This window comes from Cygnus atratus, chromosome 1, assembly GCF_013377495.2.
Source record: "Cygnus atratus isolate AKBS03 ecotype Queensland, Australia chromosome 1, CAtr_DNAZoo_HiC_assembly, whole genome shotgun sequence".
In the NCBI taxonomy this organism is placed as follows: Eukaryota; Metazoa; Chordata; class Aves; order Anseriformes; family Anatidae; genus Cygnus; species Cygnus atratus.
This window is the reverse complement of record NC_066362.1, coordinates 70500950-70525052: the sequence shown is the minus strand read 5'-3', so window position 1 is coordinate 70525052 and position 24103 is coordinate 70500950. Positions and strand designations below refer to the sequence as shown.

The window sequence follows — 24103 nt, the reverse complement described above, 5'->3', positions numbered from 1 at the left end:
TCAAATAATACCATTTCTAGCAAAGACTATTTGTGCATGTGTTTTCCTTTTTTTTTTTTTTTAATCTACTGCAGATAAGTGTACTTGAAGTGATGATATATGAGATGCTTGTGGGAATGTTATCTCTTGAACAACAAAAAAGGACGGGGGAGGAGGGAACAAACTTATAAACTAGAAGATTGAGATATACTCCTTAGCAACCAAATACAAAATAATTTCTTCGTGGCCTTTGGGGCTTGCCAAACTTAATTGACTCTGCAAAAGTGTGTTTTGAAAGAGGAAAACATTACTAGAAAATGTGAGCTCTGTACTGTAAGAAAAATCAACACAAATTATTATATGAAAGCTACTGAGATTTATAGGAAAGCTACTGAAATCAGTAGGGTTTAGATGCCTTGATTGTGAGTCAATGATGTTTTTAATACAACCAGACACATCTTTCCCGGGATGCCCTCCCTCCTCAAAACTGAGCTACTGTGACTTACTTTGCTATATAAAAGCCCTTCAGCTAGATAATTGCAAATCACAGAACCACACAGAAGGGTTGAGGTGGGAAGGGCCTTCTGGAGACTGTCTGGCCCAACCCCTGCTCCAGCAGGGCCACCCAGAGCAGGCTGACCAGGACCACGTCCTGGTGGTTTTAGAAGATCTGCAAGGAGGAGACTCCACAACCTCTCTGGGCTGCCTGTGCCAGTGCTCCATCACCTGCGCAGTACAGAAGGGTTCCTGATGTTCAGAGGGAACCTCCTGTCTGCCAGTTTGTGCCCACTGCCTCTTGTCCCCTGGCACTGGGCACTGAAGAAAAGAGCCTGGCTCTGTCCTCTTTGCACCCTCCCTTCAGGTATTTATACACAAATGGCTTAGTTGTGTCTCCAGTTTAAATTTAAAATGAAAAAAAAAAAAAGTTTTGTTTTGTTTTTTCCCTCCCTTAGATGAATTCTCTTTATCCTATCTATTTGTTCCAGCAAGCTGTGAAGGCAAAATGAACTACTAACACAGTGGGGCAGAAGAAATCCAGTTGCTTCAGCTGGAGATAAATTACACGAAAAAGAGATTGGACTGAGGGTAGTATGTTCAAGTAAATCTATGTGCAATTACATCCACCTGAGATTCAGCTTCCTTCTTGCTGGTAGTCAACCAATTTGTCCAGTCCAGACTGATAGCTTTAAGACAGTCTGTTGTTAGGGAGAACAAATGAGTTTAGCCACCAGAAAATAATATGAAGGGTTCCAAAGGTGTAGGTTGTTTTTTATTTTAGGTGGCTATTTTGAGACAGGCATATTAAGGTGGGCATTCCATTTTTTCATGTTATAAAAGTGCAAGGTATTCTCATTCCTGAGTGCATGAATCAATCCAATTTCTTCTAAATGCAATTCAACTGTTTTATGTTCAACAGCCACATGTTTCTATGAAACGTTCCTGCTAGTCTGAGTAAAGCCTCATTCCAATTGCTTATGTATTTTTGTTACCCAAAGACTTTTCTGACTAAGTCATAAAGAGAAGAAGAATTTGCCTGTGTGCCTTTGTAGGCAGGTTTCAGTGTCTATCAGTCCTCTCACAGATTTATTTCCAGTCTCCTGGGCTTGATGTTTTGTTAAAAGATTTTGTGCTTGTATATATGTGATCATACACAAATTAGAGTTGGTTGGAAAATTTGGTAAAGGAACAATTTTCTGCTGAAAATACCAATATGTTAAAATTAGGAAGTAGTCTGGGAATGTGTTGGTTTCAGCAGAACTGGAAGAGACCAGACAGGTTTAACAGAAGCTTGCTTAGCTTTGGACTCTGCTAACTGGCAGTCTGCCTGGCAGGGAATTGGGCATATCTGACTTTCTGTTTTGCCTCAGAATAAAATATTTTCAAGGATTTGAAGCCTTCAACCAAAGGAAAATTCTAGCTATAATATGGGTATACTGAGGATATCTATTTTCAGTTATATAGGTTGCAGCCAAAAAAGCCTGATAGCCCAATTGCATGTAACATGAAGTCCATCTGGCTCCAATCAGAAGACAACTGAAAAGGACACAGTGTGTGTCTGTTCAGGTTAAAATCTTATGAGTCTTGATTTCTGGTGGGAGGGAAAGATACTTGTTTGTTTTCCGTAGACATTACAGATGATGTTTTCGAATGCTTCTAACCTGCAATACTGCTTTCTGTCCTTGCATAAACTCTTCCACAAACTTTTCTGTCTGTCTTGGATCTACAGCTGTCTGCATTGCACTGCTTCATTTTTTTCTGAGAGCTAAGTTAGCTTCAGCTTTGGTCATACTGCATACTCCCGACCTCACCTCAGGGCATGCCAGCATTCAGATCATGGAATATCTACAGGGAGTATACCTTAGGTCCACGTCAGTAGAATATTACAGGAGCATTAACCAGAGAAATACAGGTACTGAAAGATATCATTTGGTGTCCTGATGCTAAGATGACAAACATGAAAAGAGAAAGAAAGCTGTAATCTAGACAAGCAATTTCAATTCTGTTCACCCTTAAATACCTGGAATAAGCAACTGATAAAAGTAATAGAAAGTGGACAGAGAGAGAAGGAAGTCTGGCTGCAGCAGCTGGGGAAGGTAAAGGAGACCAAGAAGAAAATAAACACGCCCTACTGGATATGACCAGTGGTCCATCTAGCCCAGCACTCTGAATGACAACTAGCAAGAGAAAATACTGTTTAGGAGGAGCACATGAATCTGGCCATCTTTGCAGTTCATGACTTGTCCATTTCACCATTCCCTTTCAGAACTGTGAATACTTTCTATATACACAACCAACAATAGTAGCAAGATCCAATAGTTCACTATCCACCAGAGAAGGAAAGACTTCTTTTTATCTGTATTAAACTCATTTCCTACTTTTGTTGTTTGCCCCTTGTTCCCATAGTCTGGGATTTGGGGAACAACACTTCATGATTCAGTTTACCCATCTCTTCAGAGTGTACGTGTCAGAAAATGTGAAAGGGAGTAGCAAAAGGAAGAGAAATTATGGAAAGAGTATAAAGAAATAACAAAAATGGAAAGCAAGAGAATCACAGAGAGAAATGTATAAAGATAAAAGAAGAGCATTCAGACCAGCAAATGGAAGACAGAAAAAGAGATTTGGACATTAAGATAAACTGCAAGGCAGAAACGGGATGTGCATTCACCAGTGCTTCACAAGTTTAAAAGCAGCATGTCAGTACCTTTACAGTAAAAGAATAAAATTGCTTTACATAGCAAAAGCTTACATCAAATTTGTTGCATTTTGCTGGTGCAGTAACCAGAGGCCAAGATATCTTTTTAATTTGCAGTAGCTCCTGGCTTTTTTTTTTTTTCAGGTTTGTGAAAAAACAGATTTTCTTGTTTCAAAACAAATTAAGAAGTTGATCATGAAGACTTAGGAGATCAGCTGTTAGCTTAGTCATTAAAATACTACCCTATTAAATATATTTTGAGGATCAAACTTCTGTAACTTTCTTTAATACTGCCAGAAATATCAACTTGGCAAAGAGATGGCTGTCCACATAAAGTCTAGACATATCAATTCTATATTTTTCTTTCTCTGCCATAAACCTCTTGAATGTAATAACCACATCTCATGATCTAAAACACACAACTACTATGGAACTTTCTAATTTTATGTCACTCTTTGAAACTTTCACTTATTTGTTTTACTGCTGCTTTGAAAAACAAAACTAAATAATTCTCAAAGTTTTGTTAGAGTTTTAAAATGCTTCATGATGAGTCAGACATAATCAGCAGTAAATTTACCTTTAAAAAATAAAGTTTTCTAATGGTACTTTTGCTTTTTCCAAAATTACTGGAATTCTTGCAAATATTATGTAAAAATTGACTTGTTATTATAATTTATAATTATAGTAAATAATAAGGTCTTGGCTATGAATCAGTAAGTTTTGGCATAAAAAATGGGATTTTTCAGCTTTTTTATTTTTAAAGTACACAAATTGATACAATACAAATTATCTTCAATAAATGAATGAAACCAACAAAAAAAAAAAATCCATTATTTGTCAGGTTCTACTCAGGAATACTATCCAGAAACTAAGTTGACCAAGCTATTTGTTTTGAGGCATCTCAGTTAATTACTGCCAGTACTTCAGTCTCTTTCAGATGGGGATAATCTTGTCCTATGTGTTTTAGAAGCAATTAGTATTTCTAAAACACCTAGAAAATCAATAGAGGGATTTACACACATGTGTTGCTATTCTGTATGCTTCTTGGGACCTTTGATCTGCATGTGTATGAATTACCACAAAACAGCTTGAATCAATAGTTGATACTAATGTTGTTCAATTCACAGCATGAGCAACACATCATAGCAAAAGATCTCTTACTTCAAATTATGAAACCATGAACCTGAATCAACTGACCAAAGATCTGTTATTCTTAAAGCATCCATGCCTCATATTAGTAATAAGCACTTTACATTTTTAAAGTATTTAACATATCTGCTGCTCTTTAAAGAACACTAAGATTTGGATTTTGAGTTTAGCTTGCACTAGGCCAAAACTGGCAGAATACATTCATGCATTACAATTGTCAGAAGCACTGATTTTAGAGAAACCTTTTCTTCAGTGTTCTGCCATTCCTAGGGTTTAAGCTTCCTGATTCAATTGAGTGCCTGTATCTTCCACTAATGTCTGCGGTGTTTTTTGTCTTTTTTGCTTATATCTCTGTATGTCCTGTTATCAGAACAGCTAGATGTCCTTTCCTTCCCTGGGCACAGGAATCAAGCTTCCATTCTGATTATGTATCAAGCTTCACACACTAAGTCTTTATAGAAGAGACCTAATCCACTTCTTCACAGAAATTCACAGAAATAGTTCATCATATGACAACGTGACTTTATGATCAGTTTTTATGATTCTGATATATTTACCATTGAATTTGGCTGTGAATCAGAAAAATCAGGAAGTTTTGACATGCGTCTTCATGCCGCATCATCTTTTGATACTAATTCATAGGGACAGGAAATTATGACCACCATTCACAGAGTAACATTGACCTCTTTGCAGTACTTAATGTTCCTTAACTTCTGTATTAAAAAGGTGAGAGAATAAATACATGTAATGATGCTGTGCAAATATATCCAGCATTAAGTTAATGCCAGCTTGTTGATTATCATAAAGATGTCTGAAGCACTCTTCTTGAACTTGATGTGAAGTAGATTCCACAGTTTAACGAGCAATTGTAACATTAGCATCAAGAAATGTCTTTTTACTTTGTTGCATTCTGTAAGAGCAGAAGGTTTTTCCACAAAAGTGTAACCAATTTCCATCAACAGCACCATATCAATGCCACACTACAGTATTTGTTTTCACTATAGAAACAAATGGCTTCTCTATAGAAACAACATTAGCCTGTGGGGACATTAATGCATATTCTTTGCATGGTCTGTTACAAAATGGAGCTTCTAGAATAAGATGGATTGAATTTCTTACATAAATGATGGAAAAAGTCATCAATAATTTCAAAAAATTAAAATAAAACTTACTTGGCCTGTGGCTTTGTGCTCTGTGGTTAGGTTATTCTGTGCCTAAAAAGAAGTAAGATCAGATCAAAGTTCTTCCTTAGGAACTTTCATAACATCTCTCTCTTGAAAAGGCTCTTTGGTGCCAAATAATCTAATTGAGCTCCAAGTGAAGTGTTTTCATCTTTGGGCTTATTAATTTTTCTTTCCTCTATCCAACTGCTTATTTTAACAAAACTTGAAGAAACTTAATATCTCTGACACGTCTCATCCTCTGTCAATATTTGCTGAAACTCGCCAACTGGCTCAAAAGTTTCTGGTAAGTAACTTTCAGACAGACGCACTCAGACAGTGTGGTTGCATAAACCTCATTTCCTTAGGAAAAGAGGCTAAAAATTAATGACTGTTCCCATATATTTTTAGAACAGCCCAATCCTGGGACTTTACAGAATCCTAAAGATAATTCTGTTTAACATTAGTGTGCCTCCATTAGCAACTTAATCCATTCCATTTCATAATCCAGTTGAACAGGCAACCCTAAGCAGTAAAAGGAACATGTCACTTTAATAAAATTAATAGCTCTTCAGTTTCTTCCCTTTAATTCTGTGCAACTTTTGGTACCCGTTGTTTGTCATCATAGACAAGATATCAGCTTAATGCCGCAAGGCAGATGGTGTATAGATGAAAAGTAGTAGCTGGAGGAGTTCTAAACTGGAAAACTTGTCAGTTCAATTTCTTTGTAAAATATCCAAATAAGTAACAGTTATGCTGGCAAAAAACACCCTGAATCCAATAATAATAAAAAGCCCTAACTTACCCTTATGAAAGCACATCATGTCCAGACCTAAGCTTTGACATCAAGGTCAAAACCAAAATCTCGAAAGCAGTCATATGCTTATAATTACTCTGAACTTTAGCTGTTGCTAGTGTTGGTCATATTACAATCACATCATTGGAAAAAGCAAAATATCTGCTTGCATTCTAGAGATAATCTTGGGAAGGACAGAGATGGGAATTTGACAGTCCCTTTAAGATAAACAGATATAAATAGTGGGCTACAGGTTCCATTTACTGATAAAGACAGAACACCAGGCTAACTTACTTGTTAAATATATTCTGTTTCGCTGAGGGTTGTTACACCCGAAGAACCAAAAAAACATGTGCACCAGCAGCTCAGAGTTATTAAAAGGAACTAGACTCATATTTTTGCCTTTTAATGTTCTTTACATCAGCAGCTGTAGGATAAACAAAAACAGAATATCAACCAGAATGGTGGCTCTTTGCATCAATGGTAGTTCCTTTGCATTAACAGAACATGACTACAGTGTTTCTTACATGAAGATGAGAAAAAATAAATAAAAAATAAAAATAAAAAAGAATAAAAACAATAAGAGAAAATTTCATTTTTTATTTCGCCCCAGTGATCTCAATTCTTTTGAATTCTCAATTCTTTGTATTATGCATGCTGACACACTTCCTTACATAGTACCTCTTCCACAGGAAAACACCCTTAGCAAGCCAGCCAAATTTTTTCAAACATGTTCTTGTTCTTCTGTTCCGTCCTCCCAAGGTTATAAATTATACAACATTTTCATATATTTGTAAGGCTCATTCACTTTTAAGTTACTCAACAGTCATTCCTTACTTGAGTTCTTTTCAACAAACTGCCAGGAACGTGCATGTGTGTACGTATATGTGCCTCTCAATGAAGAAGCTATGGGAGCCAGTATGAAGGGAGGAGAGGTGTAACAAAGCAAACTTAGGGCTTGTTTTCATATGCAACTCAGCCAACACCATAGTTCTCTGGTAATAAAAAGGACAGCTCTCATTCATCCCATTGCAGTTTTGGCCAACTGGTTAGGACCAGCTCCAGCACTAGTTAGACCCTTTGTTGAGATGCTCTAACTCCTTAAGGTATCAAAAGCTACCCATTCTTTTGCTGAATTAGTGAGTTCACTTAGTGAACTAATTCATGATCTCACTCAGAGAAATTACTGAATTTCAGTGATTTCAGTGAGTTGACTTAGCTTAGGAGGGCTAGAATGAGTGCCAGAAACAGCATGCATCATGGCAGAAGTGTGTGGCTAGGAGAGAAGGGGAAGTGAGAGAGGAAACCTTCCCCTGGTGGTAGTGGTAAACTATTACACCAATTGTGAAACCATACCCTAGGGAGGACATTTTCCTTATCTTTCCCATGCAATAAATAGAGTGAAAGATAGCATCCCCGAGGAGTGATTCAAAACAATAGCTATTATCCTCTCTGAGTCACCATTTGGAGTCTTCCCCCCATAAATCTTAAGAGAGCCTGGAGTACAGGGTTTGTTGCTAAGCAAAGTCTGCATTTGTGAAGTGTTTTGCAGTCAAACCAGGTGGTCTGCAGTACTTGCCAGGCAACTTTCAGTGTGTTACTTTGCAATTATTTTGTACAGTTTTATTTAACAGATGACTATGGCCCTCTAGGAGCACTAAGAGAACAAGAGTGGACAGTACTTAGAGATGTTGAACGTGTATAACTAACCTGAGAGAAGGCCATCCTCTTTTTGCTACTGGACTAGGTTTCTTCTGGCATAAAGAGCTGAACTGTCTCAGTGCTCCAAGGATAGCCAAGGACAGATAAATTTGAATGGCAAGGAGCAAGCTGAATGGCTAAGACAGATGAGGGAAGCAGAAACAGAGGTGGTTGGTTAGCAATGGCCTGTTAGATCAGCTCACCCCATCCCACAGGAAGCTATGGGATATAAAGATTGGTCTAGCTTTTAAATGAGAACAAGGTCTAACACTCATTTAACAAGTGGCAAAACCAGCACAAAGTAACCTTGAACAGCTGCAAGTTCTCAAACTTTTGCAGTGTTACACGACAAGAAAGTGGCAGGCCTGAGAACACATTTTAAGAGTCCCTCTCATGGGCCTCCCTCTTGCCTTAGACTTGCCTTTTCAACCAGCCTGTGGTTTCTCTACTGACTGCCAGCAAGCCTTCCAGCTGTGCTAACTCCAGCAGTGATGCTGACATCCGTTCGCTAAGAACTGGAAAAAGACCAACAGCTCCTTTCATATCTCCCTGCAGTCATTACTTCTTCTTCACTATTGACTTGGATGAGATTCAAACCAGTTGCCTATGGGTGAAAGGTTCCTTCTCCTGTCTTGAATTCCACGCTCCCTCTTTCCCCTAGCTTCCGGCTGTCGTCTCCTACCCATTCTTCCTCCCAGTGCCTCTCTGTGAGTTTCAGCTGTCCCACAGTCCCAGCACCTTGTGCCTGTCCAGCCTTCTGATCTCCAAAAGCTATTAGACCTTGTTTGTCCTTCCCACCTAAGTATGCTCCTCTTTGTTCTTGACCTAGCCTGCTCTTTACCCCTTTTCCTCCAGTTTCAGCATCACTGGCACCAGTCTCAGTTTCTAAGACAATCAAACTTAGGCTTCTGTCTCCGTCTCAGGTTCTCATCTATCCCTGTTTCATCAGACTCAGTGTAACAATTTGTTCTGTTTTTTTGCTTCTCAAAGTGCTACCCACCCAGGTTCCCTCTAAGCTTCTGGCTTTTATCTAGAAAGTTTGGTTAACCAGGCAACAGCAGCTGAAAATCAGAAGCCTCAGGATGTTCTAGAGAAATGGAAAAGATAGTGCAAGGGGGTTGGACTGCAGTGAGTCAAAAGAACAGGGCAGATCTGAAGGGAAAAGGTACTGTGGATCCACCTTGTTTGCTGAAATATAGGGGCAGTTAGCCTCAGTACAAATTTGTGCAAGCTTGGTTATTTTCTTCCTGGGGCTGGAGTAGGTGCAGCAGTGCAGCACAGGGCTGCACCCTGATGCAGACATAGCCTTAGGCTGACACAAGGTGTACTCTGTCACTCACATTCAGAGCAAATTAACATATGAAAGGAAACCTTTACTTTTTCTCCCTGAATACAAGTGAAACCATACTGTTCTCTTCCCTTCAGTCATCACTTATGTGTATGAGTGCATGTGGCCGCATATATAGTACACCTTTTACTTCAAAAGGCCTGAGTTGCACCTCCTCCTACTTGTTCTGTGCCTCTATAAACATGGCAGAGGAGCCAGACCATCTCCACCCCTTGTCTATGGCCAAGGTGGCCTTGTCTATGGCCAAGGTGGCCTCCAAAGGCTTGGAAACATTCCCCAATCACAATTATGCACCAGCACTTTAATCATATACATTGGATTCTGCTTTTGGTTTATGATCATTGCTATCTGTTATCTAAACCACGGTGAATAATCTTATTAAACAGGAAAATGGTCTGGTCTCATCCCTTTACACTCTTCACATTTATGTGAACAAAATAAAAAAAAAAAGAATGCCATATTCTAAAATATCATTGAACCATTTGCAATTATATATAATTATATATGTTTCAGAAAAGTAAATGCATCACATGAATAAGGCTCCACTTACAATTAAATGATTTAAATGTGTGGATTTGCCAAGTAATTTCATTACCATGCATAACTTATCACCAATACATAAGAATAAGAAAATTACATATTGCACTTTTCTTTCAAAAGATAAAATATAATGGTTCTACTCTGATATCTTCACATGAGGCTGTGATTTAAACAAGTGATAGCTGAGCTTAGAAATCAAATGCAAGCCAGGTATGCACTTCTTTTTCTGGAATGAGGACCATATGGCAAACAGCTGGACCCTAACATATATTGATATCTAATACCTTAAGGGTCTTACGTGGCAGCAAGAACTGGTTGGTTAGGATCAATGTATTGATTTTGCATGTCACAGCTGTTTTTGAAGCCCTCGCCTCTTTCTAACTTGTCATTGTGATCCTCTACCTTGTTCTTGATGCTTTCAGGAACTCAGTATTTCACAGCATTTCCTGTGAAGCTCAAAATTACCTAAGCGGAAGATTTGCAGGATTGGAAGGGGGAATTCTCAAGAAAACCCACTCAATCTATGAATCATTTTGTTTTGAAACAATGATTTTAGCCTGGAATAACTCCACTGAAATAACACTAATTCCAGATTTAATTAGGCAAAAATACTTTCTTTTTCTAACAAGCATTATCTTGAGAAAGACAAGAGATTATCTTGGTAATTTCAGAATGCAAAAGGAGCATCACTTCCTAGAGTACTTGCTGTTCCCTCTCTTTGCCTGTTTTCATAAAAGTTAGGTTCTTTGTAGCAGAACTGACTCCTGATGAGAACAGACTCCAGCCCTGCCTGGACACAAACTTCCCATAGGTTTGTACTTGAGTTATTGAGTCCTTGTGGCATGTGAAGGACAAAAGGACAATTAAGGAACACTGTTGCTCCCCCAGGCTACGCACATTTCAACTACATAGTTGGAAGACTGGATTTGTTATAAAATAGTCATTGTCATCTTAAGAGTGAATCTACATAAATTGCAACAAATCCACAGATATAACAGAGGAAACGTTTTAAAAAAATACGTTACATCTTTTTCTCATTATAAAGTTAATTGTATTTTAGATCAGCACTTTATTGATTTAAAAATGTTTAATGATATTTAATGTTATATCTGTTCTTTCCAAAACAGAAACTTTTTACATAAATGAACACACCACATAGTTATTGGGATAATTATGAGGACAAAGATACTTAGGACAAAATGTTGGTTAAAATTTTTCCTTTTAAGCAATCCTAAAGGAAAAGCTTTTTCGGATAGAGTCATTTTACATATTCTTTCACTTAAGTTAGAAACTCTTATACTCTTTAAAATATAAAACTAAAAATCTGCTAAAAATACCAATATTTTCTCCAGTCTTCCAGTATGGATTGATGAGATGTTGGTGTTTGTGTGTGTGTGTGGTTTTCTGTTTGTTTAGAGTTTAAATGTCCTTTGCAGAATATAAGTACCTATTAAAGGTCAACTTTAGTCTGAGATAAAAGTAACACAGATGATAAAACAATATTTTATATTTTAATATTATTTTTTAATATTAATTAATATTTTAATAAGGTTAATAAACCCTAACCTGAAATAGGCTTAAATCGTGACATATTCAAATCTACAGAAACTGCATCTGTTTAAGCCCTAGGAATAATTGCGTACTATAAGCAATAACATATATAACATATGTTATATATATATTAAATGTTAGAATAACATTTAATGAATCAAAATACCATTTTAAAAAAGCCAAAGATGATCCTAAGTTATGAAAGTAAACAAATATTGGTAGGACCATCCATTTTACACCAAATAGAAGCATTAAAAGTCACTTTTAAAATTACTGTATCTTTTTCTGAGTAGTTTCTGACTGCAGTAACTGATGATTTTTTTTCCAAAATGCAGTCAGGCCATAGAAAAGTATATCTGGGATGAACAGAATAATTGCAACACTCTGCATTTCTTCAGGACATATAACTTATTAATAAAAGCAAGGACTTTTGGCACATTTTGCATTCACTGTAGCCAGTGAAACTTCCGCTTGACTCAGTGAGAGCATGACTGGACCCCTTCTACAGCAAAGATGATAAATTATCATTACTGTTTAGTAACATTCAAAATAGTACTTGAGGTCTTGCTAAACAGACACCATAAGCAGCTTAGAGAAAAAGGTAGCAGCTGTAATAATTTGTTAACCACTGTTTCACAATGGTTAATAGGAACCTTAATGTTCTCTTGCATGTACTATGTACTTGGTATAATGAAAAACTTTTTGCTAAATTTCTACTCAATGTGTGTTCACACCTGTAAATTAATTTAAATTAGTAATGTTGTGATTAGATGTTTGACCAAAAAATTATGTGTTTTGGCACTTCAGCACGAGCAAAATGCACATAAAAATGTGATAGGTCTGATCACATCATCACATGCTAAAAACTGCAGTATCTGAAGCTAGAACAATGTGAAGTAGCTAAGGCAGCAGTAAGTGCTGCCATGAGCATATCGGACTTCATCTCTGAATTATCACAGATACAGTGTACATCTTTGAAGACAGATATCAAGAATAGACACTGCTTCTTTGGAAATGTTAGTGGATATAGTGGCTGTTCCTTTGTGAAACTGACCTTTCCTTTCCCACTTTCAGTGGGCTTATTCATAGAACTACAGTTTTCAGCCTTGGAGCTAACGTACTGTGACTTCTAGCTAATCAAGGGGACAGTTTCAAATTTTTCATAAACCAAAGATTATGTAAAAATCTAGGTACTTACACAGTAAAATGATAGATAAAACACTTCCATCCACTGGGCCTCTCCAGGAAGTTGTAGACATTTCCCTGTGTACTAGTTTTAGTTAAATAACGGCTATGGAAACACTTTGCTGTACAGGCCCTGTGGACTTCACTTGCTGTCACAGCTGAAACCTTCGTGTCTTCCTTGGGGTTACAGGGAATTCCAGATCCATTATTCACCGGGGCATCTGGACCCAGCGCCACTGAAGAGTACTGCATGTTGCTTGAGCTCCCCCTGACTTTCAGCAAGGTTGCAGATTTCCTATTTCCATTCAGACTACTAAATTGGGAAGTGGAGCCTTGGACCTGTCCACAGAGGTTATATATTGAGTGCTCAATGGTTTCTCTGTTATCACAGGACATTCTGTAGCAATGCGCAGGTATTACTAACCCTGATCAATATTTAAAGTCAGGGAAGAAGGTATTGTATGTCCTCCCTGCCCAGGGCGTTCTCCAGCAGCTGATAAGGTGACTTTCTGCTTTTATCATGGATCTTCTCTGTGACACAAGAGCGTGAGCTGTCAGCCTGACACCTGGTGTCACTCAGAACCTCTGAAATTAAATAAGGACAACTTATTAGACAAACTACACATGCTAGGCACCAGATGTAATGGTCTAGAAAAGGAGAGAGATTAAGATTTCTGGAGAGAGAAAGAAAATTAAGAATCAAAGTTACATTTTTTAAGAAGGAAGCTTAAAACTATTAAAATACTGCAACATCACAAACAGCAGCAGAGTTGTCTTGAGAGCTGATCCCATGATATTATTTTAAGCTAAGCAGATCCTGAATTGTCCCATTTAGAGGTGGAACTGTGATAGCTTCCCAGCGTTTATAACGTTACTATTGCCTGAAGCACACTAGATGGAGGTTTTGAACTTCAACACCTACATAGCAAGATATCTTACCTAGAAAGCCAATGTTACAGAAAGATTTTAAGAATAAAATAAATTATTTCAATCCCTTCATGAGAACTGATCTTGCAATCCACTGTACTCATACACAATTTTTCCTCACATGTGAAAAGGAATATGCCATTAATGCTAAATATCATTGGGAGGTTAATATTGTTACAAGGGAAGAGATCAAAGATGTCTGGCCCGATTCTTGATTTTCTTCAAGCCATTTAAAGTTTGCTGCTAAACTTGCTATTCTCTAGGTACTTTCTCAAAACAATTGAACAGAAAATAAGTCTCTTATAGTTCAGTATATATTGGTCATGGGACAGACCTAGATTGCTGCTAATGTACAGATATGTGCAGCAATATTAATCTTTTTGACAGACTGAGAGCAGCTGTCTCTCTGAAGTGTCAGTATTTGTATTGCCTCATTTCTTACACACAACCATGAAAAGTTTCCTTATTTAAAATGCTTCAGTAAAATGAAAATGTTATGAAAGTTTTAAAAATATTAGAGGTATGATGAAAGATACATTTAACTTCAAAGCACCAGGTACTGCTGATGTTAATGTCAAAATTATGTCTGTAATGTAATATTGTAATGTACTGTGTCATCCACAATCTAAAGCCCCTATACCTAGGGGTTGCATCTGACTGCTCCTCTGTCAGAAGAGACTCACACCCATACTTTGAGTTATTTAGCCTCATCAGAACTGAGAGAGAGAGAGAAAAAAAGTTTCCTTTGTCCCCTCTTTTTAAATTAGGGTTATTTTCTGTTGCTTAAACATCCTCTTGCATAACGGATAAGCTTCCATTGTAGTACATCTAAACAAGTCCTCTTAAATTACTCTATAAAATTTTTACATGGAGTACTGGGGTTGTTACAATGTGCTCATTTCTTAACACTGGTAATGGTAACATGGACTGATGTACTTCTACATCAATTCTATAGCAGATAGAGAAATACTTCCTTTCCCTCATCTGTTCTCTTAACAATGAAAAGCTGTAGGAACTAAACAATAAAGCGAAAACACAAAGCTCCCCAGCCAAGCTGACCTAAAGCAAGAAAATAACATCCATCAGAAGTTCACTCCCTCTGTATAATTTGTTTTATGGTGCTGAGGCTACCTCAACAAGTTACCAGCACTTGTCAATGTAGCCTCAGCAGGGATTGGCTACCCAGCAGTTCCAAACAAAACTACCCGAAACACATTTGCTAGCCTGCTTAATCAAAACAGGGGATCCCACAAAATCAGAAATAAAGCACAGGAGAAAAAAAAAATGCAAACAGTACCTACTCTCCTGTTGTGTGTTCCTCTATTCCTTTTCTTTGCTGCTCCCTCAGCTCCATATGGCAGATTCTCTGGATAGGTGCAGGCAAAGCTGCTGCCTGGCTCTGCCCCCTGGCTTATCAAGTCCCACCCTGAGTAATGCAGGGTCCCTCCCTTTTATCTGCCGTATATGGCTGCTCTTGGAAAAGGCAGAGAAAGAACTGTATGACACTTCTGGCAATTTACTTGTGCTTCTTCCTGTTGTCAAAACCAGCAATCACAAGCAACAACTTAATTTTACTGAGGATCATGCCCACTCCTTTTCTTATCTGCATACACTTAATTGCAACGGGTTAATATTAGCATTTCTTTACTTCACACCTTTTACAATTTGAATTTGGTGTTGGTTCAAGCTAGCTGGAGGCTCTGCAGCACCAGAATATAGTATTCCAGATAGTACCAGTGAGCCATTGAAAAGGACTGATACCCAATTGGAGCCCGGGAAATCCTTCACTAGGTTTTTGCTCATGCTTCCTCTTTGAAATGCCTTCCACATCAATTAATAACTTCTCTGCTGTATTAACTTTTCCAGATGATAATTTCCTAAATGCAAAAACTGTTACCTACTCTAACCTCTGACCTCTCCCGAATATAACTGTTCGAGCTGTAAATAATTAATCAAAGTGTGCAGGGGAAAAATATCTGAAAACAAACAAACAAACCAACAAAACCAATACATATCTTGGATATTTTATGGTTTAAAATCTGTTTATTCTGAGGGAAAAGTAGAATACATTTACAGCTTTAATGTAAATGTGGAAACTCAACATATTAGCAGCTGGTCTGAAATCACTGAAAAAAACAGAAAATGGGACATCTGACTCTTATTTTTTGACCAGGCAAAAGATAATGATTTAGTGTTTAGATTTTATTAGACTGAACTGTGGAAGACGTGAACTTGTTCCTTCACCCCCATAAATGTATATCACATCTTTGGGTCAAACTCTGAAAAGGCAATTAGTCACCTAACTAACCTATGATTTAGGTGAAACAGAAATGCATGGTTATGGGAATGTCTAACTGCTGAAGTCGTCACCTGTTAACTTGTATAAGCGTATAAGGCTCTGCAACTGCATGTACACAGAAGTGCAGCTTTTATGGCTGGCCTCACTTCTCAACTCATGTTTAACCCTGATGTAGCCCACATGCTCAGAGCATATCTATTCCACACGGGTAGCATTGTATTTAGTACACGGCAGAGCCAGCATGATAACTCGTATTCAAAAGGGCATGATGGGGAAGCACATGTCTGGTTTTGAGATGCAGATGCAAACCTCTTCTGGCTGACAAGGAGATGACAAGGATGAGACTTGAGAAACATTCCTGTGTTCCTTTGTTCATTCCAAATACCATTCTCAGGACCTAAGCTTTCTGCAAACAGTGCCCTTCAACATCTGCTTTGGGATTGTGAATTCCACTTCCTGAACTGAAGTTAGACTTTGCTGTCAAGTAGCTTTCTGGTTTAGCAATAGTATCCTTTTTATTATTATTATTATTATTTATTTGGCAATAATTTTGTTGGTAAACAAATTCACCGTGTTGTGTGACTTGAAGAGGTTGTGCATAGACTGCCTGTAAGATGCAAAATGCCAATCCCTGCTTGCTTTTGAGCTTCCCAGGCTTGTGAGCCAATGGTCTTACAATGGACTGTAAACCAAAGTTTACTGTGGGTAATTAGGGATCTTGGAATGGGGTATTTGCTTAAGCCCCAAGTTCATATAACATATCTCTCTGCACTTTTCCTTTCTGAACTCCAGATAAACACCTTTCTAGCAAATATGTTAAGAAGATCAATCATCCATAGAACATTTTGCAATCCACATAATGTGCACTATGAATACCAATATTTTTCATTGCAAGGACATGCTGAATATAAATTATCAAGGCTTGTGTACTATGATATCAGAAGCATGGCCAAAGGTGACACTGGGCTTCCATTCACTCCTAAACACTTGACAATTAAAATATATTGTAGCATTTTATGATATAAGGGATGAACTGAGGGGCTAAATTGCCTTTTATGCATGTTGACAATAATTATTATTTTAGTATTAATATAGATATTCTACAAGGCTAACTGCTTGTCCCAGAGTAGTATCTAACAGTTCTGTAAATGCCTCATTTCCGTGATGGAATTGCTGTAAGAAATTAAGATTGACTCCTTCAGTTATGTAGATATTTTCTCTCTGTTTGAAATGAAAATATTTTATTGGAAAAACAAAACAGAAAATACAGGTTCTTCAAGAAATGCTTAAAATTGACTGGCAGCTAGCAAATGTGATGCCCATCTAAAAGAAGGGCCAAAAGAAGGATCGGGGAAACTACAGGCCTGTCAGTCTGACCTCAGTTCTGGGGAAGCTTATGGAGCAGATTATCTTGAGTGCCATCATGCAGCACTCACAGGACAACCAGGTAATCAGGCCCAGATAGTATGGGTTTATCAAAGACAGGTCCTGCTTGATGAACCCAATCTCCTTCTAGGGCAAGGTGATGCGCAGTGGATGAGGGAAAGGCTGTGGATGTGGTCTACCTAGACTTCAGTAAGGCTTTTGACAACGTTTCCCACAGCATTCTCCTGAAGAAGCTGGTGCTCAAGGCTTGGATAGGTGTACGCTATGTTGGGTTAAAAACTGGCTGGGTGGCTGAGCCCAAAGAGGAATGAATGCGAAAGCTGCCCAGTGGAAAGGGACCAGGGGATATTGGTCATTAGCATCTGAAAAGAGACAGCAGTGTGGTCAGGTAGCCAAGAAGGCCAGCAGCATCCTGGCTTCTATCAGAAATATTGTTCTCAGCAAGACTAGTGAAGAGATTGTCCCCTCGTACTTGGCTCTGGTGAGGGCACACCTCAAATACTGTGTTCAGTTTTGGGCCCCTCACTACAAGAATGGCATGCTGGAGCATGTCCAGAGAAGGGCAACAAAGCTGGTGAAGGGTCCAGAAAACAAGTTTTAAGTGGTGCAGCTGAGGGAGCTGGGGTTATTCTGCTTGGAGAAAAGAAGGCTCAGGGAAGACCTTATTGTACTTTACAATTACATTAAAGGAGGTTGTAGTGAGGTGGGGATTGGTCTTTTCTCCCAAGCACCAAGTAATAAGACAAGGGGAGATGGCCTCAAGTTGCACCAGTGGAGGCTTATGTTGGATATTAGGAGAAACTTCTTTACTGGAAGAGTCGTGTGGCATTGGAATAGGCTGCCCAGGGGAGTGGTTAAGTCATCATCCCTGGAAATCTTCAAGAAATGTATAGATGTAGAGCTTAGGAGCATGGTTCAGTGGTGGACTTTTCAGTACTGGATTAAAGGTTGGAATTGATGATCTTAGAGGTCTTTTCCAAACTTTCCACAAAGAATATATAATGTGTACTTCATGTGACTTGGTACTTTATGCTGTCTCCCAGTACAAGGAGGGGGGAGATAAAAGCTGAAGGATAGTGGTAAACAGTTGGCAAAGGAGTGTGATTTCCTCTGTAGGAAGGAACTGCGAAAAGCATTCAGTTCCAGGCCTTCTGCTCCATAGTTCAGCCATGTTTCAAATGTATTAATCTCTGCCAATGCCATCACAGGCTGTATGTGCCATGGGAAGTATACATCACACGTGTTTTCACAGAGCAGTGATCCGTATGGTTTAATAGCTATATGGTAAAGACAATGTTGGCCCCAGTAAAAACAGTTCTGATATTCAAGAGTTCAGGAGATCCATACCAGAAAGAAAATAATCCTGGGATGTCATGGCTTCAGGCATCACCATTCTTGATCTCATTGGGCACAGTAATAACCATGCATTGTGATGAAACAAATGTGACAAAGCATGCAACCTTGCTAATTATTCTGCCATTTCAGTAGTCTTTTGGAAAGAAGGGAATTGTTAAACCAAAATCTTGAAAATAAGAAGTTTATATCATGAGTGCATTTTTTAACTTGGCATTATATGGTAAGTAAGAATATTTTGTTTATTGAAAGCCAGCAACACAGGGTCCTGATCCTGTTTGCCATTTTAGGCACTATCATAAATCAAGCAATAATAATAATGCATTACATGAGAATTTTTTTTTTGTAATGCTGGAGCAAAATTCTGCAGATCTCATGTTATTCTACCCGGACCATAGAGAACAGCCTGGTGTGCAGTTCTTTGAGGTTAGCGCTATTTACTAGGTCAGAATTCTTAAACTAATTATGTTATAGTATATCTTCACAGAAACCCATATTATTTTTAATACCTGAATAAATGAGAATAAAAACATTAAATAAATTTTATGAACTAAGGGCAAAGTATTTGATAATATGTTTATGTTGCATAAAATGAAGACAAAATTACTGCTTGAAAAGTTGTACCTATTCTAGTTGATGAAGAGGTATCAGATAGCAGTCATGGAGAGCTTTCAAATAATAAGAGACAATATAAATTATTTTACAGTGAACCTCAACTGTTACTTGACTCCAATTTTCAATTATATTAAGTGTCCTAGCATTGTGTTATTGGGTTTGTTTAAAACATTACTGATGCATTGGAGGAGAAGGATACTGTTGTCAGTATTACTGTAGTAACAGAATACCATTAAAAGTGGATGTTTATTATAAGTATTTGAAAAGATGGATAAAAATATAGTTATTGATTCAGGATAGATTTTTTTTTTCATAGGAACTGTGTGTTGCAACAGAAGAATGCGAAAGATAACGATGCTCTCTTAAGGGTAAGTACAGTTGTGCACCATACATTTATATGTGTGAGCTTAAAGTGTTGATTAAGATATTCTGTTAGTTTTAGTTAAAGATTCCTGTAAAGCTGTTTTCTGTAAGCTGTAGGCTCTACTACACAACATTCAATTGATTACCCAGGCCCCAGCAATCTTTCTTAAGGGAAATGCAATGTAAATAAGCAATTCCACCCCCCACCCACCTCCCCCCCAATAATAGTACTAGCAGGTGTAGTACTGGCAGGTGTTTTTTTCTGCTTTTCTTAAATAAGAAAACAGCTCTGATTGGGTGGGCTATTTTTTTGTTTCACTCCAGTGGATTTTGTAGCCTATTCATATAACCCTGCATTACTTTTGCATCAGTGGTTTTCAAAGTATCACAAATACAAACAAGTGATAATGTGGTGATGAATAAGCTGAATATGATGAGTTCAGCAAGGAAAATCTGTATCTGAGGTACTTCAGCACTTCAGTTCATCACTTCAATCTACTTCTGTCTACCTTGGAGAAGTCTGTGACTGTGTTTAGCTTGGCCAAGCCAACACAATATAAACAAATCTGTGACAAGACATATTGATCTGTTTAAAAGTAGCTGTAGAAAAGATTCTGCCTTGACAAAAATTATTCTAGAAGTCAGGATTTCTGAGAGATGTTTATTCTAGCAACTAAAACACCCCCTAAATGCTTCTTTAAAACACCCTTTTAAAGTATACTGGATGTTCACTTTCTTGAAGAAAACCTAACATGAACAGCAATGTGTTGAACGTAGATCATTCCACTGAAAGCTGATGTTTAAACAATAACTGTGACTAACTGAATTCATTTTAGGACAAGCATGAAAAATTTGAAGAGGTTTTTAAAATAAATCAGTAACTTTTCATACTGCAGTCCAACACATGCAAGTGACCAATGCTAAAGTCATGAAATAAGAACTCCTAGTTAACATATAACACCTGCAGCTGGATCTGGTTCTGTTCCTGGCACTGTATGGTTTCAACAACAAAAGATCTCTCCTTATGTTACCCTAATGTGGAAAGTAAAATAAGCTAAAATTAAATGTGTCTTCCAGCAAGAACAAGAACATTCTTGTAAGAATATACAGCAGGACTTCAGTAAAGTTGCCTAAATCATTGCTTAGTATTCGTGAAGTTCACTAAATATATTGTTATAGCCAAAGATTTATCAAACTTTATATACAAACTGTATTCTCCATTTCATCTTCTTATACATAAGCTGACTTGCAAGGTTTCTGTCATGAGGAAACAGGTAGGAGTGTAGGTGTGTGTGAACACAGAAAGTGTTTCTCCAAACCTTGACAATGACATATCATTGTGAAGTCAATAGGGTGTGCATAACAAATACTCTGAGACTGAAAATGCAGTAATGCTTTCTTTTAAATTGGAGAAGCAGGTAGTATCTATAAGGGATATTTCTGAACCTATTATATACTATTCAGTGCAATATGCAGTGCTATATTCAGTGCTATGCAGCCCATGTAATTAGCATGAAGAATATATATTCTGTGTTTCCAGAGGTATGTATGTGATTCTTACTATTAATATTCAATTTTGTAACTCAGGATAGATTCAACCTCTTGGAGCACTCAAGCCCCAGTCCTCTCTCCGATGCCTAGCTCTCATTGATCCTTGATCACCTTAGCATTAGAATTACCTTTCTGAGAATTTGAAGATTTATAAACTTCAATTAATTAATCTTAGTTTATAGCAATTACTAGACGCTTATTAATAATTTCAGCATGTCTCGTCTTTTTACCAGATGCTGTTAGCAATAGGATGGATATTCCAGAATTGAAATTTTGTAAAATTAATAGAAAACTTGCAGAAAGTCTATTATTGAAAAGTTTGTGTTGCAATTAATTTCAGCTATTAACAATTATCCATTATTGAGTGCATTCTGAACAATGATTATGTTACTGTTGATGAAGTAACTGTGAAGTCACTGTGAAATGCTATATTAATAATCAGAAAGGTAAACTAAATTATGGGTACGTGGTAATTTGAAGCAAATAAAGCCAGAAACCTTGACTGTGACCAGGGATACAAGTATATTGCTACACAAAAGAAACCAGAAAAAAAAAAAAAAAAAAAAAAAAACAGCAAAAAACCTGCTGTAACGCACCTGCACCCAGCAGGTTCTGAGAAGCAGAAAAACACCTGAATAATCTAGCCATTTATAGGTTGATTTACAGATATGACAGTGTGATCATTTGGTTTCCAGTTTGAACTACCACAGGGCAGAACCTGATCACATTTTGCTGAAGGAGCAATTGATTTCTGAAGAAGTGCTGTGAAACAATAGTTTATCATGGCTGGGCACGTGGCCTTTACAGTCCCAAACACTCAGAAGTTGTGCATGGCGCTTTCTGATTGCACCATTGGGAAGAAACTCATCCTCTCTAAAAGCAAATGATTTCAAATGCTGCTCCAACACAGTAATAAAGTGAGTTTCGATTACAGGAGTAGCTGAAGGAGTCTGTCCTCACAGAGAGCTGACGCTGTTAGTTGCCTCCATCCTGCTTACAGGCTTGTGGTGCTGGTGGTAGCTGCATTTCCGTCTGACCTATCTCATCCCACATTGCTGACCTCTGCTCTTTAATTCCACTTTCACATATCTCCTCAGCTGCTTGTGCCTGTGTCACCTCCGTTCTCGGGTGAAGGGCCTGGAACACAAGTCCTATGAGATGTGGCTGAGGGAACTGGGGGTTGTTCAGTCAGGAGAAGAGGAGGCTCAGGGGAGACCTTATTGCCCTCTCCAACGACCTGAAAGGAAGGTGTGGGGAGCTGGGGGTCGGTCTCTTCCCACAGGTAACTAGCGATAGGAATAGAGGGAATGGCCTCAAGTTGCTCCAGGGGAGGTTCAGGTTGGAAATGAGGAGACATTTCTTCTCAGAAAGAGTAGTCAGGCACTGGAACAGGTTGCCCACGGAGGTGGTGGAGTCACCTTCACTGGGGGTGTTTAAGGAAAGGTTGGACCTGGTGCTTAGGGCCACGGTTTAGTGGGTGACATTGATAGTAGGGGGATGGTTGGACCAGATGATCTTGAAGGTCTTTTCCAGCCCTACTGATTCTAGGATTCTACGATTCCCCTGCTTTGGACATAGAGACACACAAGGACACAAAGGAAGTCGTATAAGGCGCTGAGAAGTTACACATAGCTGCTTATGAGCCGGAGAAACTGCCTTCGGCAAGAAATACGAGCTGAAACACAGCACAGCACCCCTGGCCCAGAGACCCGCTGGTGCTAGGACAGAGGTGGCGATAAGACGGCAGAGGGCAGAAGCAAAGCCGAGCATGATCCCACTTCGCTTTCCTTACCCTTTACCCCTCCCTCCTCCCCCTCTTCCAGAAGGGATAAAACCTCTTTTCAGCATTTTATTTAGCCTCTCTGCTCCTTCCTCCCCTTCCGTTTATGGGCAGGAAACCCCACCCAGAGCGCTTCGCCTTCGCAACTATCTTGGCCCGCAGCAGCTTCCGTGCCGCTGGGAGGAATGGGGGCGTTCTGCGGGCGCAGAGCTCCCTAAGATGGCGGTGGCGGCGCTGGCAGGGCTGGGCCCGTGGGCCGTGCTCGCCCGCTACTGCCGGGCGGCCGGGCTGGCGGCTTACTCCTCCGTGCCCGCCGGCAGCACTGGGGAAGGCCAGCAACGGGAAGGTGAGGGTGGGGGCCGGCTCTCGGGTCGCGCCTGGCTCACGTTTGCAAGCGAGGTGTTGTGTTCCTGTTACAGCGGAGCTGCAGTGCGTTGTCTGAGTTTGAGTGTTCTGAATGGGGGTGTCATGGTTTGCCGAGGAACGTGTGTTGTATGTTTGCCCAAGCTGGGCAGTTCTGCCAGTTCTGAGCCCAGATGGGTCTAAACATGCGGAACCCTGTTGGGCAGGGTTGTACCAGCAAGGTACAGCCTTCCTAGGCTGTGTGGACGTCTGTGGTGTGTAGGCTCAGGAGACCAGGCTACTGGAAAGGGCCCTTGGGTGCTGTCAGATGGTGAGGCTCAGGGCACTGCAGGAGTAAAAGATGTCCTAATCGGAAATCTTTGTAACAGAATAAGATTGGTATGAGCGAAGTGTGTCTATGCGTGACTGCACCACAAAAAATGATAAGGGGCAATAACAGGTAAAAGGAACTCTATCTTAGCTGTTGTAGAGACCCATATGTGTTTTTTTGTTTTAGATTTCTGTATAGCAGGAGGAGGAAGAACAGAATCAGAGTCTTAAAATATACAGATAAGGAAGACAAAAGAACTGTGAAATTCATGAGTTTTTCTGAGACTTATGAGGGTTAGGGGTGTGTCCTGGTTTCAGGTAGGACAGAGTTAATTTCCCTCCTAGTAGCTGGCAGGGTGCTATGTTTTGGATTAGAATGAGAAGAGCGCTGATAACATGCTGATGTTTTAATTGTTGTAGAGCAGTGCTTACACCAAGCCAAGGACTTTTCAGCTTCTCGCTCTGTCCTGCTAGGGAGCAGGCTAGGGATGCAGCAGGAGCTGGGAGGGGACAGACCCAGGACAGCTGACCCAAACTGGCCAAAGGGGTATTCCA

General features: G+C 39.0%; 2 protein-coding genes across 2 annotated transcripts in view; one reads left to right on the top strand and one right to left on the bottom strand.

The window, feature by feature from the left end:
• Positions 1 to 12854, bottom strand: part of LOC118250065 (potassium voltage-gated channel subfamily KQT member 1-like) — a 517473-nt gene extending 504619 nt beyond the window's left edge. Inside the window, exon 1 of the mRNA XM_035550693.2 lies at positions 12616 to 12854. Coding sequence (XP_035406586.1) covers positions 12616 to 12854 — 239 coding nt within the window. The remainder of the gene's footprint in view (positions 1 to 12615) is intronic.
• Positions 12855 to 22982: 10128 nt separating this feature from the next.
• The window catches only part of MRPS35 (mitochondrial ribosomal protein S35), a 28094-nt gene continuing 26973 nt past the window's right edge, over positions 22983 to 24103 (top strand). The window contains exon 1 of the mRNA XM_035550802.2: positions 22983 to 23222. Coding sequence (XP_035406695.1) covers positions 23096 to 23222 — 127 coding nt within the window. The 5' untranslated portion in view covers positions 22983 to 23095. The remainder of the gene's footprint in view (positions 23223 to 24103) is intronic.